This window comes from Piliocolobus tephrosceles, chromosome 7 (genome assembly GCF_002776525.5).
Source record: "Piliocolobus tephrosceles isolate RC106 chromosome 7, ASM277652v3, whole genome shotgun sequence".
NCBI classification, from domain to species: domain Eukaryota; kingdom Metazoa; phylum Chordata; class Mammalia; order Primates; family Cercopithecidae; genus Piliocolobus; species Piliocolobus tephrosceles.
This window is the reverse complement of record NC_045440.1, coordinates 66,647,469-66,661,048: the sequence shown is the minus strand read 5'-3', so window position 1 is coordinate 66,661,048 and position 13,580 is coordinate 66,647,469. Positions and strand designations below refer to the sequence as shown.

Below are 13,580 nucleotides of genomic sequence, written 5' to 3'. Positions count from 1 at the left end.
TTAGCTCACTACAACCTCTGCCTCACAAGTTCAAGCCAGATTCTTCTGCCTAAGCCTACCGAGTAGCTGGGACTATGGGCATGCGCTACCATGCCCAATTAATTTTTGTATTTTTAGTAAAGACAAGGTTTCACTATGTTGGCCAGGCTGGTCTCAAACTCCTAACCTTAGGTGATCCGCCCGCCTTAGCCTCCCAAAGTGCTGGAATTACAGGTGTGAGTCACTGCACCAGGCCATATATGTTTTAAATAAACATTAATAGTCATCTTTCCCTTCTAAGGGTAGCAAAGTACACTGAAAAGAGAAAGGATTGTGGAATCAGAATTGGGTTCATATTATAGTTCTACTACTTAGGTAACTTTGGTCAAGGCAGTTAAACACTCTGAACCTCAGGCTTCTCATCTGTAATGTGCACTGTTGTATTGAATACAGGCAATTTATATAAAAGCACTGGCCACAGTAAGCACTGGCACAGTAAGCCAAGCAGGGATGGCTATTACAGTAATATTAGTGTGCAGAGTCAAAGACAATAAGCCAATCACCACTGGCTGTTCTAACAGGAAAAATGAAACGAAACAAAATCTGATCTAAAAGCTTGTAATTTCTTCATTTTTTATTTTTTGGAAGCAGGGTCTCACTTGTAGCCTACGCTGGAGTGCAATGGCATGATCTCAGTTGACTGCAACCTCTGCCTCCCAGGGTCAAGTGATCCTCCCACCTCAGCCTACCAAGTAGCTGGCACTACAGGCACACACCACCATGCCTGGATAATTTTTGTAGAGATGGCATCTCACTGTATTGCCCAGGTTGGCCTCAAACTCCTGGACTCCAGTGATCCTCCCACCATAGCCTCCCAAAGTGCTGGGATTACAGGCATGAATCACTATGTCAGCCTTTTTTTCTTTAAAAAAAAAAAAAAAGATAAAATAAAGGATGAAGGCAGTTTTCACTCTTGGAATGCTTTCAAGCACAGTATCAAATTCATTTAAAAGGACTGACGCAGTGGCTCACGCCTGTAATCCCAGAACTTTGGGAGGCCAAGGTGCACGGATCACCTGAGGTCAGGCATTCGAGACCAGCCTAGCCAACATGGTGAAACCCCATCCCTACCAAAGATACAAAATTAGCTGGGCATGCATTTCACTTTCCTGCAATTCAGAGATATTGTTCTTTTAACAAATTTAAGGTTTGTGGCAACCTTGTGTCAAGCCAAGTCTACTGGCACCATTTCTCCAACAGTATGTGCTTACTTCATGTCTGTGTCATGTTTTGCAGATTCACACAATATTTCAAATTTATGCATTACTATTTTATTTTATTTATTTTTTTTGAGACAGGAGTCTTGCTCTGTTGCCCAGGCTGGAGTACAGTGGCACCATATCAGCTCACTGCAACCTCTGCCCCCTGGGTTCAAGCAATTCTGCTGCCTCAGCCTCCTAAGTAGCTGAGACTACAGGCACCCACCACCACGCCTGGCTAATTTTTGTATTTTTAGTAGAGACGAGGTTTCACTATATTGGCCAGGCTGGTCTCAAACCCCTGACCTTGAGATCCGCCTGCCTCAGCCTCTCAAAGTGCTGGGATTACAGGCGTGGCCAACGGCGCCTGGCCCCCCCCCCCTTTTTTTTTTTTTTAATACTTTAAGTTCTGGGATACATGTGCAGAATGTTCAGGTTTGTTAAATAGGTATACATGTGCCATGGTGGTTTGCTGCACCCATCAACCTGTCATCCAGGTTTTAAGCCCCACATGCATTAGGACAACGCATGCATTGTCCTAATGCTCCCCCTCCTCTTGCCCCCCAGTCCCCTTATATGCCAGGCCCTGACGTATGCATTCTTATTATATCTATTATGGTGATCTATGATCAGTAATCTTTGATGTTATTTGTTACTACTTTAATTGTTTTGGGGTGCCATGAACTGAGTACACGTAAGATGGCAAACTTAATCGATAAATGTTACATGTGTTTTGACTGTTCCACCCACCAGCTATTCCGTAATCTCAGACCTCCCTATTCTGAGACAAAATAACACTGGAATTAGGCCAGTTTAACCCTACGATGATCTCCAAGTGTTCAAGTAAAAAGAAGCATTGCATGTCTCTCACTTTAAATCAAAAGTTAGAAAGTATTAAGCCTAGTGAAGAAGGCAAGTTGAAAGTACAGACAGGCTGAAAACTAGGTCTCTGGACGAAATAGTTAGCCAAGCTGTGAATGCAAAGGGAAAGTTCTTAAAGGAAATTTAAAGTGCTGCTATAGTGAACACATGAATAAGAAAGCAAGAAGGCCTTATTTCTGATATAGAAAAAATAAACATCAAACCAGTCACAATATTCCCTTAAGCCAAAGCCTAATCCAGAGCAAGGTTCTAATTCTCTTCAATTCTGTGAAGGCTGAGAGAAGCAAGGAAGCTACAAAAGAAAAGTTGAAGCTAGCAGAAGTTGGTTAATGAGGCATAAGGAAAAAAGTCATCTCCATAACATAAAAGTGCAAGATGAAGAAGCATCAAGTGCCAACATGGTGAAACTCCATCTCTACTAAAAATATTTTAAAATTAGCCTGGTGTGATGGCGCACACCTGTAATCTCAGCTACTTGGGAGGCTGAGGCAGGAGAATTACTTGAACCCAGAAGGCAAACGTTACAATGAGCCAAGACTGCGCCACTGTTCTCCAGCCTGGGCGATAGAGTGAGACTGTCTGAAAGAAAGAAAAAAAGTGATTCATTGTATTTCACTATCACTTTATTGTGGTGATCTGAAATGAAACTCATAGTATCTCCAAGATATGCCTGTACATATCAGATCAATGGGAAAACACATGTTAATCACTGAAAGGTAGAGCTAAGAAAGCTTCTTTTATTTTCTGGTGCCCAAATATAAAATCTTGAAAGATTCCTTTGTATTTTTATTCTTAGGCAACAAGCTAAAAAATATTGGAAATTAGTTAACCCCAAAAGATCACATTGCTTTACATTAGAAGAAAATTTGTTTTTATATGAATTTTCAGCTAACTGATTAAAGTTGATGATTATATGCTAGCTTCAATAAGTTAAAAATAGATCTTGCTAATCTGCTATTAGTAGGAAGGACTCTCAGTTGTAATTACAGTATTTTGAGCAAGTTAATCCTCCTTTGGCTGGTCCATTCTTTGATGAAAGGCACCCATTTTCCAGCTTAAAGTGAACAAGCTAAATAAAGCGTGTTATCTGTGCCTGAAACAGAATTCTGTCCTTTGGCCTCATTTAGCACTACTCATATTGACCTGTCTTGGGGTGGGAGGCTGGTAACAGCAAAAATGTAAGAAACTATTATTGAATGTACCTACACTGTACAAGCCACTGTGCTTGACGCTTTACATACACTGTCATTTAATCCACAGGTAACTCAGCAGTAGCAATTCTTATAGCTACTTTGCAGAGGAAGGCAATAACTGACAGATACAAATTTCAGATTCAAGTGTGTTTAAATCCAGGACCCACAATCTTAACATTAAACTATACGTCTTATTAAAATTACAGTAAATAGAAATTATAAAGCTTTAGTTTTTGGAAATCATAAATAACAAAAACTTCCCTTCCTTGTGCAAGCAAGAGAAAAAGAAACTTTTGCTGTCATTACTGAAATGTCAATCCACACGATGATAAAACTGAGCTAAGTGAAGTTTCTTGTTTGTTTTTTTTAAAGATAGGGTCTTGCTCTATTGCTCAGGCTGGAGTACAGTGGCACAATCTCAGCTCACTGCAACCTCTGCCTCTCAGGCTCAAGCAATCCTCCTACCTCAGCCTCCCGAATAGCTGGGACTAGAGGTATGTGCCACCATGCCCAGCTAAATTTTTTAAATTTTTTGTAGAGACAGGGTCTCACTATATTGCCCAGGATGGTCTCGAATTCCTAGGCTCCAGCCATCCTCCTGCCTCCGTCTCCCAAAGAAGCACTGAATCTGGCCACTAAGTGAAATTTAAAACATAGGAACGTATATCTGAAATAGATGAAAATACCAATAAATTTACAAGTCATTTTCCTATTGCTTATCCTCAAGTTAATAATCTCAAAATCATGTAGCTACAAACAAAGATAATTTTATTTGGTTTCTACTATTTAATCTCTGAAGAAAACAGATGTAATCTTGGAAGTTGGGGAGATTCAAAGTTCAGGCACAAAAACAAAAAAGTAAAAGTGCACTAAAAAGTATACCCATATTCTGCCAGGCACAGTGGTTCACGCCTATAATCCCAGCACTCTGGGAGGCCAGGGTGGGCAGTCAAGAATTCAAGACCAGCCTGGCCAAAATGGTATAACCCCGTCTCTACTAAAAATATAAAAATTTGCTGGCTGTGGTGGTGTGAGCCTATAATCCCAGCTACTCAGGGAGCTGAGGCAGGAGAATCGTTTGAATCTGGGAGGCAGAGGTTGCAGTGAGCTGAGATTGCTCCACTGTACTCCAGCCTGGGCAATACAGCAAGACTCCTTGTCAAAAAAAAAGTATACCCGTATTCAAATTATGTAACCTGCCTATATCTTCAATAAATAAAATTTAACTCTATGTCATAGCCATGAAAAAAACGAATTTGAAAATGTAAAACAAAATATTCTACAAAATGTGCTTGGCATAATACTTGCTCTTATAATTTATAGGTCTAAACAAACTTTATATATTAGTAGAAAATACTTATTAAAAAATGTCAAGATGAAAACTAACATCTCTAGCATAGAACAATCATTATAGTAACTTTTTCCTTCTTATCAATAGTTATTTTTAAGAGACATGACTTACCTTTTAAACAACTGTGTTGTTTAAACACATTATAACAGTATTCAATGTTAATAATTCTACAACATTAAGAGCGCTGTCAAGTGTTAGCCAAGCATATTTTATGCAATGATTTTTCTGCTTATTTAAGCCTTTTCCTCACTAATAACAAATATATTGCTCTTAATGGTCACATGAATACTGGTAAGTTTTCAATGTAACCCAGAAAGTTACTTCCTTACTTTGGATACTGAGAAAAGATTCACTTCTATGATTTAAATAGAAAGCAAATTAAACAGTACATAAACATATTGAATTCAAGATGTTGGTCATATATAGATTTATTTCATTTTCTCAGAAAAAATTCTTAAAATATCTAAATGTCGGGATTTAAAAAATGAATTTTGAGCACTCACCGATTGCATGCTTACTCCAACTTGATGAAAAACCATCCTAATTAGGCGCTTAATCCAGCCAAGCATTTATATGGCAAAGTCTCCCCAGATTTGCATTTCAAGTACTTCTTCAGGCATACATAGCAGCACATGGTCCATAAAACACACTGAAAATTTAAAATGCAAATACTAAAATGAAATCATTATTATTTAGAATTTGTACTGTCTACATGTCTCACAGTGCAAGTCTAAAACATTTTTAAAACTTCATGTGCAGCCTGACCAACATGGAGAAACCCTATCTCTACTAAAAATACAAAATTAGCCGGGCGTGGCGGCGCATGCCTGTAATCCCAGCTACTCGGGAGGCTGAAGCAGGAGAATCGCTTGAACCCAGGAGGTGGAGGTTGCAGTGAGCCAAGATCGCGCCATTGTACCATTGTACTCCAGCCTGGGTGACAGAACAAGACTCCATCTCAAAAAAAAAAAAAAACTTCATGTGTAATGTAAGAGAAAAAAAGATTTCCTTGTGATTAGCTTGCTTAAAGTAACTGTAACAGTACAAGGTGTTTTGTTTTCTTTTGTTAGTATTTTTTTCAGTCAGTGTTCTTAGCTAGAAGCAATAAAAACCTAGTTTGGCTAATTCAAGTAAAAAATACATTTATGAAAAGATATCTGGGGGATAACAATCTTCAGAGAACCCAATTTATAGGCTACACAACCAAGGACGTTCAAAACTGTAGCAGACTTGGCCCTGGGAAAACACCACTGCATTTGTTACTATCACCACAGACAGGGTCCATGCAGCTCCTCCCTTTCCATGTCCCCAGCTCCAAAGATGCTGTCTGTACTGGTGTATTTGCTAGACCAAGTCCACAGCTCACGTGTCATAGTAAAAGGAAGGCTGACAAAGCAAGCACCTGGCTATAGTAACAAGCAGGTTAAGTTTCCCACCAAAAATCATAAAGGAAAGAATTCCAGAAATACAAAACAGAAATTCAGATGCTGAAAGACCAAAACCAATAAATAAAGTCTTTTAATATTCACTAGCACCATAACCCCTGCCATTCATTATCTGCCCTACTCTCCATCAATATACTGTATATCTGACAGAATTACAATGCTAACTTGTATGGTATAGATGACTTTACTGGAAGTGTTGGTCTCTAACAAGATAAGGGAGTTTGCATCAGAATACGAATCAATACACTGCTCTCTCATTAAAAAAATCTTGCTCGGCCGGGCGCGGTGGCTCAAGTCTGTAATCCCAGCACTTTGGGAGGCCGAGATGGGTGGATCACGAGGTCAGGAGATCGAGACCATCCTGGCTCATATGGTGAAACCCCGTCTCTACTAAAAAATACAAAAAACTAGCCGGGCGACGAGGCGGGCGCCTGTAGTCCCAGCTACTGGGGAGGCTGAGACAGGAGAATGGCCTAAACCCGGGAGGCGGAGCTTGCAGTGAGCTGAGATCCGGCCACTGCACTCCAGCCTGGGCTGCAGAGTAAGACTCCGTCTCAAAAAAAAAAAAAAAAAAAAAAAAAAAAAAGAAAAAAAAAAAAATCTTGCTTAAGGCCGGGTGTGGTGGTTCACATCTATAATCCCAGCACTTTGGGATGCCAAGGGAGGCAGATTGCCTGAGGTCAGGAGTTTGAAACCATCCTGGCCAACATAACGAAACCCCAACTCTATTAAAAACACAAAAATTAGTTGGGTGTGTTGGCAGGAACCTGTAATCCCAGTTACTTGGGAGGCTGGGGCAGGAGAATCGCTTGAACCCACGAGGCAGAGGTTGCAAATGGCACCACTGCACTCCAACCTGGGCAACAGGGTGAGACTCCATCTTAAAAAAAAAAAAAGGAAAAAGAGAAAGAAAAAAAAGAAGGCCGGGCGCAGTGGCTCAACCCTGTAATCCCAGCACTTTGGGAGGCCGAGACGGGCGGATCATGAGGTCAGGAGATCAAGACCATCCTGGCTAACACGGTGAAACCCTGTCTCTACTAAAAATACAAAAAACTAGCTGGGCGAGGTGGCTGGCGCCTGTAGTCCCAGCTACTTGGGAGGCTGAGGCAGGAGAATGGCATAAACCCCGGAGGCGGAGCTTGCAGTGAGCTGAGATCCGGCCACCGCACTCCAGCCCGGGCGACAGAGCAAGACTCCGTCTCAAAAAAAAAAAAAAAAAGAAAAAAAAGAAAATCTTCCTTAAAGGCTGGGCGCGGTGGCTCATGCCTGTAATCCCAGCATTTTGGGAGGCTGAGGCGGGCGGATCACTTGAGGTCAGGAGTTTGAGACCAGCCTGGCCAACACAGTAAAATTCCATCTCTATTAAAAGTACAAAAAAAAAATTAGCTGGGTGTGGTGGAGCACGCGTGTACTCCCAGCTACTCAGAAGGCTGAGGCAGGCAGGAGGTGGAGGTTGCAGTGAGCTGAGATCATGCCACTACACTCTAGCCTGGGTGACAGAGCAAGACTCCATCTCAAAAAAAAAAAAAAAGAAAATCTTGCTTAAAAAATCAGCTAAACAAAACAGTATGCTGTATGCTATAGTTGACTTACATAGTGATGTAAGCCCTTTATCTCATCATGACCAGAAACAGTTTGTCATCTACATTTTGAGAATAACTTTATAGATAACACAGAGAATAGGAAGAAAAGTAAAGATGCCACAAGTGTGCAAAGTGCTGGGTGAAAATAAACTGAAAAGAGCTGGGTGCTGATGAAAGAAGGAAGATGTGCATCATGGGTAAAAATGAACAGCAGTGGGGGAAGACAGGATGGAGTATAACAGGATGTGAGTTCATATGAGAATCTGAGCTAAAAGCTTATATTGAGAAAAAGGGAAAAAGACACAGAAATCCTATTAGACAAACCTAGAACCTAGGTATAAGAGTTTGACTCAATATGGTAGAACAGTTATTTTAGAAAGTTTGCTGAATTCAGCCGGGTGTGGTGGCTCACGCCTGTGATTCCAACACTTTGGAGGCCAAGGCAGGAAGATCGCCTGAGGTTAGGAGTTCAAGACCAGCCTGGCCAACATGGTGAAACCCCATCTCTACTAAAAATACAAAAATTAGCCAGGCGTGGTGGCATACACCTGTAATCCCAGCTACTTAGGAGGCTGAGGCAGGAAAATCGCTTGAACCCAGAATGCAGAGGTTGCAGTGAGCTGAGATGGTGCCACTGAACTCCAGCCTGGGCAACAAGAGCATAACTCCATCTCAAAAAAAAGAGAAAAAAAAGAAGAAAGTTTGCTGAATTCACCAAAGTTTAAATTATTATTTTTTAATCCTTTGAAAAGCTGTAAAAAAAAAAAAAAAAAAAAAAAAAAAAAAGCATACATATTTTGCTCTATAGAAAATTTTAACATGATGGAAAGTTCTAACTTTCCTTTCCTTTTTTTTTTTTTTTTTTTTTGAGACTGAGTTTCGCTCTTATCGCCCAGGCTGGAGTACAATGGTGCGATCTTGGCTCACTGCAACCTTCGCCTCCCAGATTCAAGTAATTCTCCTGTGTCAGCCTCCCAAGTGGCTGGGAGTACAGGCATGCACCACCATGCCTGGGTAATTTTGTATTTTAGTAGAGACAGGGTTTCACCATGTTGGTCAGGCTGGTCTTAATCTCCTGACCTCACCTCAGGCGATCCACCACCTCAGCCTCCCAGAGTGCTGGGATTAAGGTGTGAGCCACCGCACCCGGCCGGAAAGTTCTAACTTTCTAATATGTTTTTCACTTACCTTTATAAGTATAATTCTATCAGACATACAGTATGTATATCTGAGTATGGGAAGTGGGGCACAGAGTGAATGGGAGGGATTATGGTGCTAGGGAGTGTAAAACAATTTTTGATATATATTTGAATTAGTGAAATAATGCTTTTAGTCTCCTTTATTTATTGGTATTCCAAACGAGAGCCCTTAGCTAAAATGTCCAAACACCACTAAATTATATTAATAATGAGCTAACTTCACAGAACTTTTGTTATGTACCCGGGATTATCAGGAACATTTGTACGCTTATTAAGTCATTACATATAAAGTCTCAATTATCACAAACCACCTTATTAAGGTAGATATTAAATTATCTTCTATTTGTAGAGGGGCAAACTAAAGCATAGCTAGTGTAACTTGAGTAAGGGTCACACGTTTAGAAGTGGCAAAGTTAGGACTCAAACTAGATGTTTCCATAAGTCTGTGCTTTTATCCACTATAACCATGCAACTAAACAAAAGAGGAGTAGTTTGAAAAACCTATTCGAAATTTTGAGTGTTTTGTTTTTGTTTCTGTTTTTTGAGACAGAGTCTCACTCCATCGCCCAGGCTGGACTGCAGGGGCATGATCTCAGCTCATTGCAACCTCTGCATCCCAGGTTCAAGTGATTCTCATGCCTCAGCCTCCTGAGTAGCTGGGATTATAGGCATGCACCACCACACCCAGCTAATTATTATATTTTCGGTAAAGACAGGGTTTCCCCATATTGGCCAGGCTGGTCTCGAACTCCTGACCTCAGGTGATCTACCCACCTTGGCCTCCCAAAGTGCTGGGATTACAGGCCTGAGGCACTGTGCCCAGCCAGGTGTTTTCTATTTTAATTTTTTCATATTGTGATTACATTCAACTTTCAACATGTTTATATTCTCAAGCTAATGACATAAAATATTGAAGTATGACGGCTTTGGACTTGAGTCTGTACCCTTGTTGTGCCACCTACTAAATGGTAAGTATTAACAAGTTATCTCCAGATAGGAACAGTACTCACAGAGTTGTAGGAATTAAGAGAGATAATACATAAGTCATTTCAGTAAAAATACTAAAAAAGTAGGTTAATACTAACAGGAATGGAAAAGAATAGATGGATTCAGGATGCCAATAAAAGTAAGAATTAACCAAACTTGGTAAAGTACCTGGCTAAAGCTGGGTGTGACATTGCATGCCTAAAGTCCCAGCTACTCAGGAAGCTGAGGGAGGAGGGTCCCTTGGACTTAGGAGGTAAAGTTCAGCCTGGTCAACAAAGCGAGATCCCATCTCATTTTAAAACAACAACAACAAATGTAAAGTGGTTGGCTAGCGCAATAAGGAAGAAGAGGAAAATCAAATTACTCCAAGGTTTCGATTGGAGATGACAGAAATTATGGCTATCAGATAAGGAAATGCTGGAGAGTAAAGCTCTTCAATGAAGGTGAGTCTAAGATGACAGAAGTATATCTAGATGAAACTATGTAGTAGAGTGCTAAGCACAGGCAGGAATATATATTTATTGATTACTATAAAAGGTCTGTGATTATATCTTTGATCAGGCAGATATATTTTAATGTTACCAGGATCTATTATTAGTTTTATAAATGAATCCTCTGAGAGCCAATGGTGAATAAAAAGAACAAAGAACCAAAAATGAGGTCAAAGCTGGAAATGACTGGCAAAAAGCAGGCAAGGAGAAAGGGTAGTTTTATGTGCGGTTTGAAAACCTATCATTAAAGCCCAGGCGTGGTGGCTCATACCTGTAATCCCAGCACTTTGGTAGGCCGAGGCAGGCAGATTATGAGGTCAAGAGACAGAGACCATCCTGCCAACATAGTGAAACTCCGTCTCTACTAAAAATACAAAAATTAGCTGGGCGTGGTGGCACATGTCTATAGTCCCAGCTACTTGGGAGGCTGAGGCAGAAGAATGGCTTGAACCCGGAAGGCAGAGGTTGCAGTGAGCCGAGATCACGCCACCGTACTCCGGCCTGGCGACAGAGCGAGACTCCATCTCAAAGGAAACAAATAAATAAATTTTTTAAAAAGCATGAAAAACTAAAATGTCAAATAGTTCTTTGGCAGGGTGCAGTGGCTCACACTTGTAATCCCAGCACTTTTGGAGGCCGAGGCAGGCAGATCACCTAAGGTTAGGAGTTTGAGACCAGCCTGGCCAACATGGCAAAACCCTGTCTCTACTAAAAATACAAAAAATAGCTGGGCATGGTAGTGTGTGCCTGTAATCCCAGCTACTTGGGAGGCTGAGGCAGGAGAATAGCTTGAATGCGGGAGGCGAAAGTTGCAATGGGCTGAGGTTGTGCCACTGTACTCCAGCCTGGACGACAGAGGGAAGACTCCGTCTCAAAAAACAAACAAACAAACAAACAAAAGATAGATATAGTTTTAATAGAAACTGCCTAACGTGGCCAGGTGCAATGGCTCAAGCCTGTAATCCTGACGCTTTGGAAAGTTGAGGTGGGAGGATTACTTGAGGTCAGGAGTTCAAGACCAGCCTGGCCAACGTGGCGAAACCCTGTCTCTACTAAAAATACAAAAATTAGCCAGGTGTGGTGGTGCATGCCTGCAATCCCAGCTACTCCAGGAGAATCGTTTGAACCCAGGAGGCAGAGTTTGCTGCAGCGAGCCGAGGTCGTGCCACTGCACTCCAGCCTGGGTGACAGAGTGAGGCTCCATCTAAAAAAAAAAAAAAAGAAGGGAGGGAAGGAGGGAAGAAAGAAGGAAGGAAGGAGGGAAGCAGGGAAGGAGGGAAAGAGGGAAGGGAGGGAGGAAAGAAGAGAGAGAGAGAGGGAGAGAGAGAGAAAAAGAAAGAAGGAAGGAAGGAAGGAAGGAAGAGAAAGAAAGAAAGAAAAGAAAGAAGAAGGAAGGAAGGAAGAGAGAGAGAGAGAGAAAGAAAGGAAGGGCGAGCCTAACATTTCCCAAGGTTATTGGACCAATTACACTCCCACGAGTAATTGAGAGAACTCTAGGTACTCTACATCTTTGTCAGTAATAATTCGTATTGTTAGTACTTTTTAAATTTTAGCAATTCTAGTGTTTTCTTCACATTTTGGGGGGTATTTTGATATCTTCTTTTGTGAAGTATCTGTTTAAGTCTTTTGCTTTTTTTTTCTTTTTTTGAGACGGACTCTTGCTCTGTTGCCCAGGCTGGAGTGCAATGGTGTGATCTCAGCTCACCGCATTCTCCGCCTCTCGAGTTCAAGCGATTCTCCCACCTCAGCCTCCCAAGTAGTTGGGACTGCAGGCACATGCCACCATGCCTGGTTAATTTTGGTATTTTTAGTAAACATGGGTTTTGCCATGTTATCCAGGCTGGTCTTGAACTCCTGACCTCAAGTGACCCTCCCGCCTCGGCTTCCCAAAGTGCTGGGATTACAAGTGTGAGCCACCACGCCTGGCCTTTCGCTCATTTTTTAAAACAGAGTTTATGTATTTATGTATTTATTTTTGAGACAGGGTCTCACTCTGTCACCCAGCCTGAAGTGCAGTGCCAGGATCTTGGCTCACTGCAACCCCCCTCCGAGGTTCAAGCGATTCTCATGCCTCCTGAGTAGCTGGGATTACAAGCATGCACCACGACTCCCGGCTAATTTTTGTATTTTTAGTAGAGACAAGGTTTCACCATGTTGGCCAGGCTGGTTAGGAACTCCTGGCCTTAAGTGATACACCCCCTCAGCCTCCCAAAGTGCTGGGGTTACAGACTAAAACAGAGTTTATTTTTTAGAGCAGTTTAAATGTACAGCAAAACTGAGTAGAAAGTACAGATTTCTTAATTGGGCAGTCTTCCCACTATCAACATCAAACACAAGAGTGGTGCATTCATTCCAACAGATGAACATATAGTGACACATCATCATCTAAAGTCCACAGTTTACCTAACAGTACACTTTCAGTACTGTATGTTTGGACATACGGAGGCAAGATGGTGCACTTCTGGGTTCTTCTTCACCACCAACTCTTCCCGCACGTGCCAAAATGCAGCCGGCGCCCGGGAAGGTGCAGACCAACTGGGCATGCGCCAGGTGACGTCAATCCGAAGAGACCAAGATTTACCTGGTCGCACCTGTGGAACGCCCCTGACACGCCCATGCCCCACCTATTGCCCTCCCACTCCTAGAAAAGCCGCTCTCCGCCATTGAGCCATGCGGCCTTCTTGCAGCCCCACTCCTGTCGGGATGTCGGGACTGTGGGAAGTCTGTCCGAGAGCCCCACCGGGGGACTCTGCCGGCCTCCTTTGCCAGAGGCTGACAGACTTCTCCCCCACACCTTAGGTGACCAAGAATAAACGTGCAGTTTTGCTGTTACACTTGCCTACCCGCTGGTTCTTTTGCGCCCGCTGGGCTGGTCTTAGAAAAAACAAATCAGTTGGTGCCGAAGACCCGGGAGGAGACCCCTCCTCAGGCCTCTAAGGATTGAGGAACCTCCTCCTGCTTCCACACCGCAGACGGACCAGGACCTGAGACCCGCTTCCCTCACTCTCATGGCCTCTCTGGGGTAAGTGCCCTTGTCTCCTCTTTACCTCCCTCGGCCAGAAATCCTGTGCTGGTCCGAGGTCCATTTGGAGCCACCAAGTAGCTCGGGAGACCCCTTCAGGACGGAGACGTCCACCTGAAGGTAATCTCCACTTTGGCTCCATGAGCCTCCAGTCTGTCTCTGCTGGTTCCAAAGGACGCTTTGAAGCCA

The 13,580-nt window shown here is 42.4% G+C and overlaps 1 protein-coding gene across 3 annotated transcripts in view; it reads right to left on the bottom strand.

Annotated features, from left to right (window-relative positions):
• The window catches only part of MTFR1 (mitochondrial fission regulator 1), a 90,398-nt gene that overhangs the window by 58,024 nt on the left and 18,794 nt on the right, over positions 1-13,580 (bottom strand). For all 3 annotated transcript variants that reach the window (XM_023222334.2, XM_023222336.1, XM_023222335.3), the window contains exon 2: positions 5,168-5,313. In XM_023222334.2, the coding sequence (XP_023078102.1) occupies positions 5,168-5,233 (66 nt within the window). In that variant the 5' untranslated portion in view covers positions 5,234-5,313. The remainder of the gene's footprint in view (positions 1-5,167; positions 5,314-13,580) is intronic.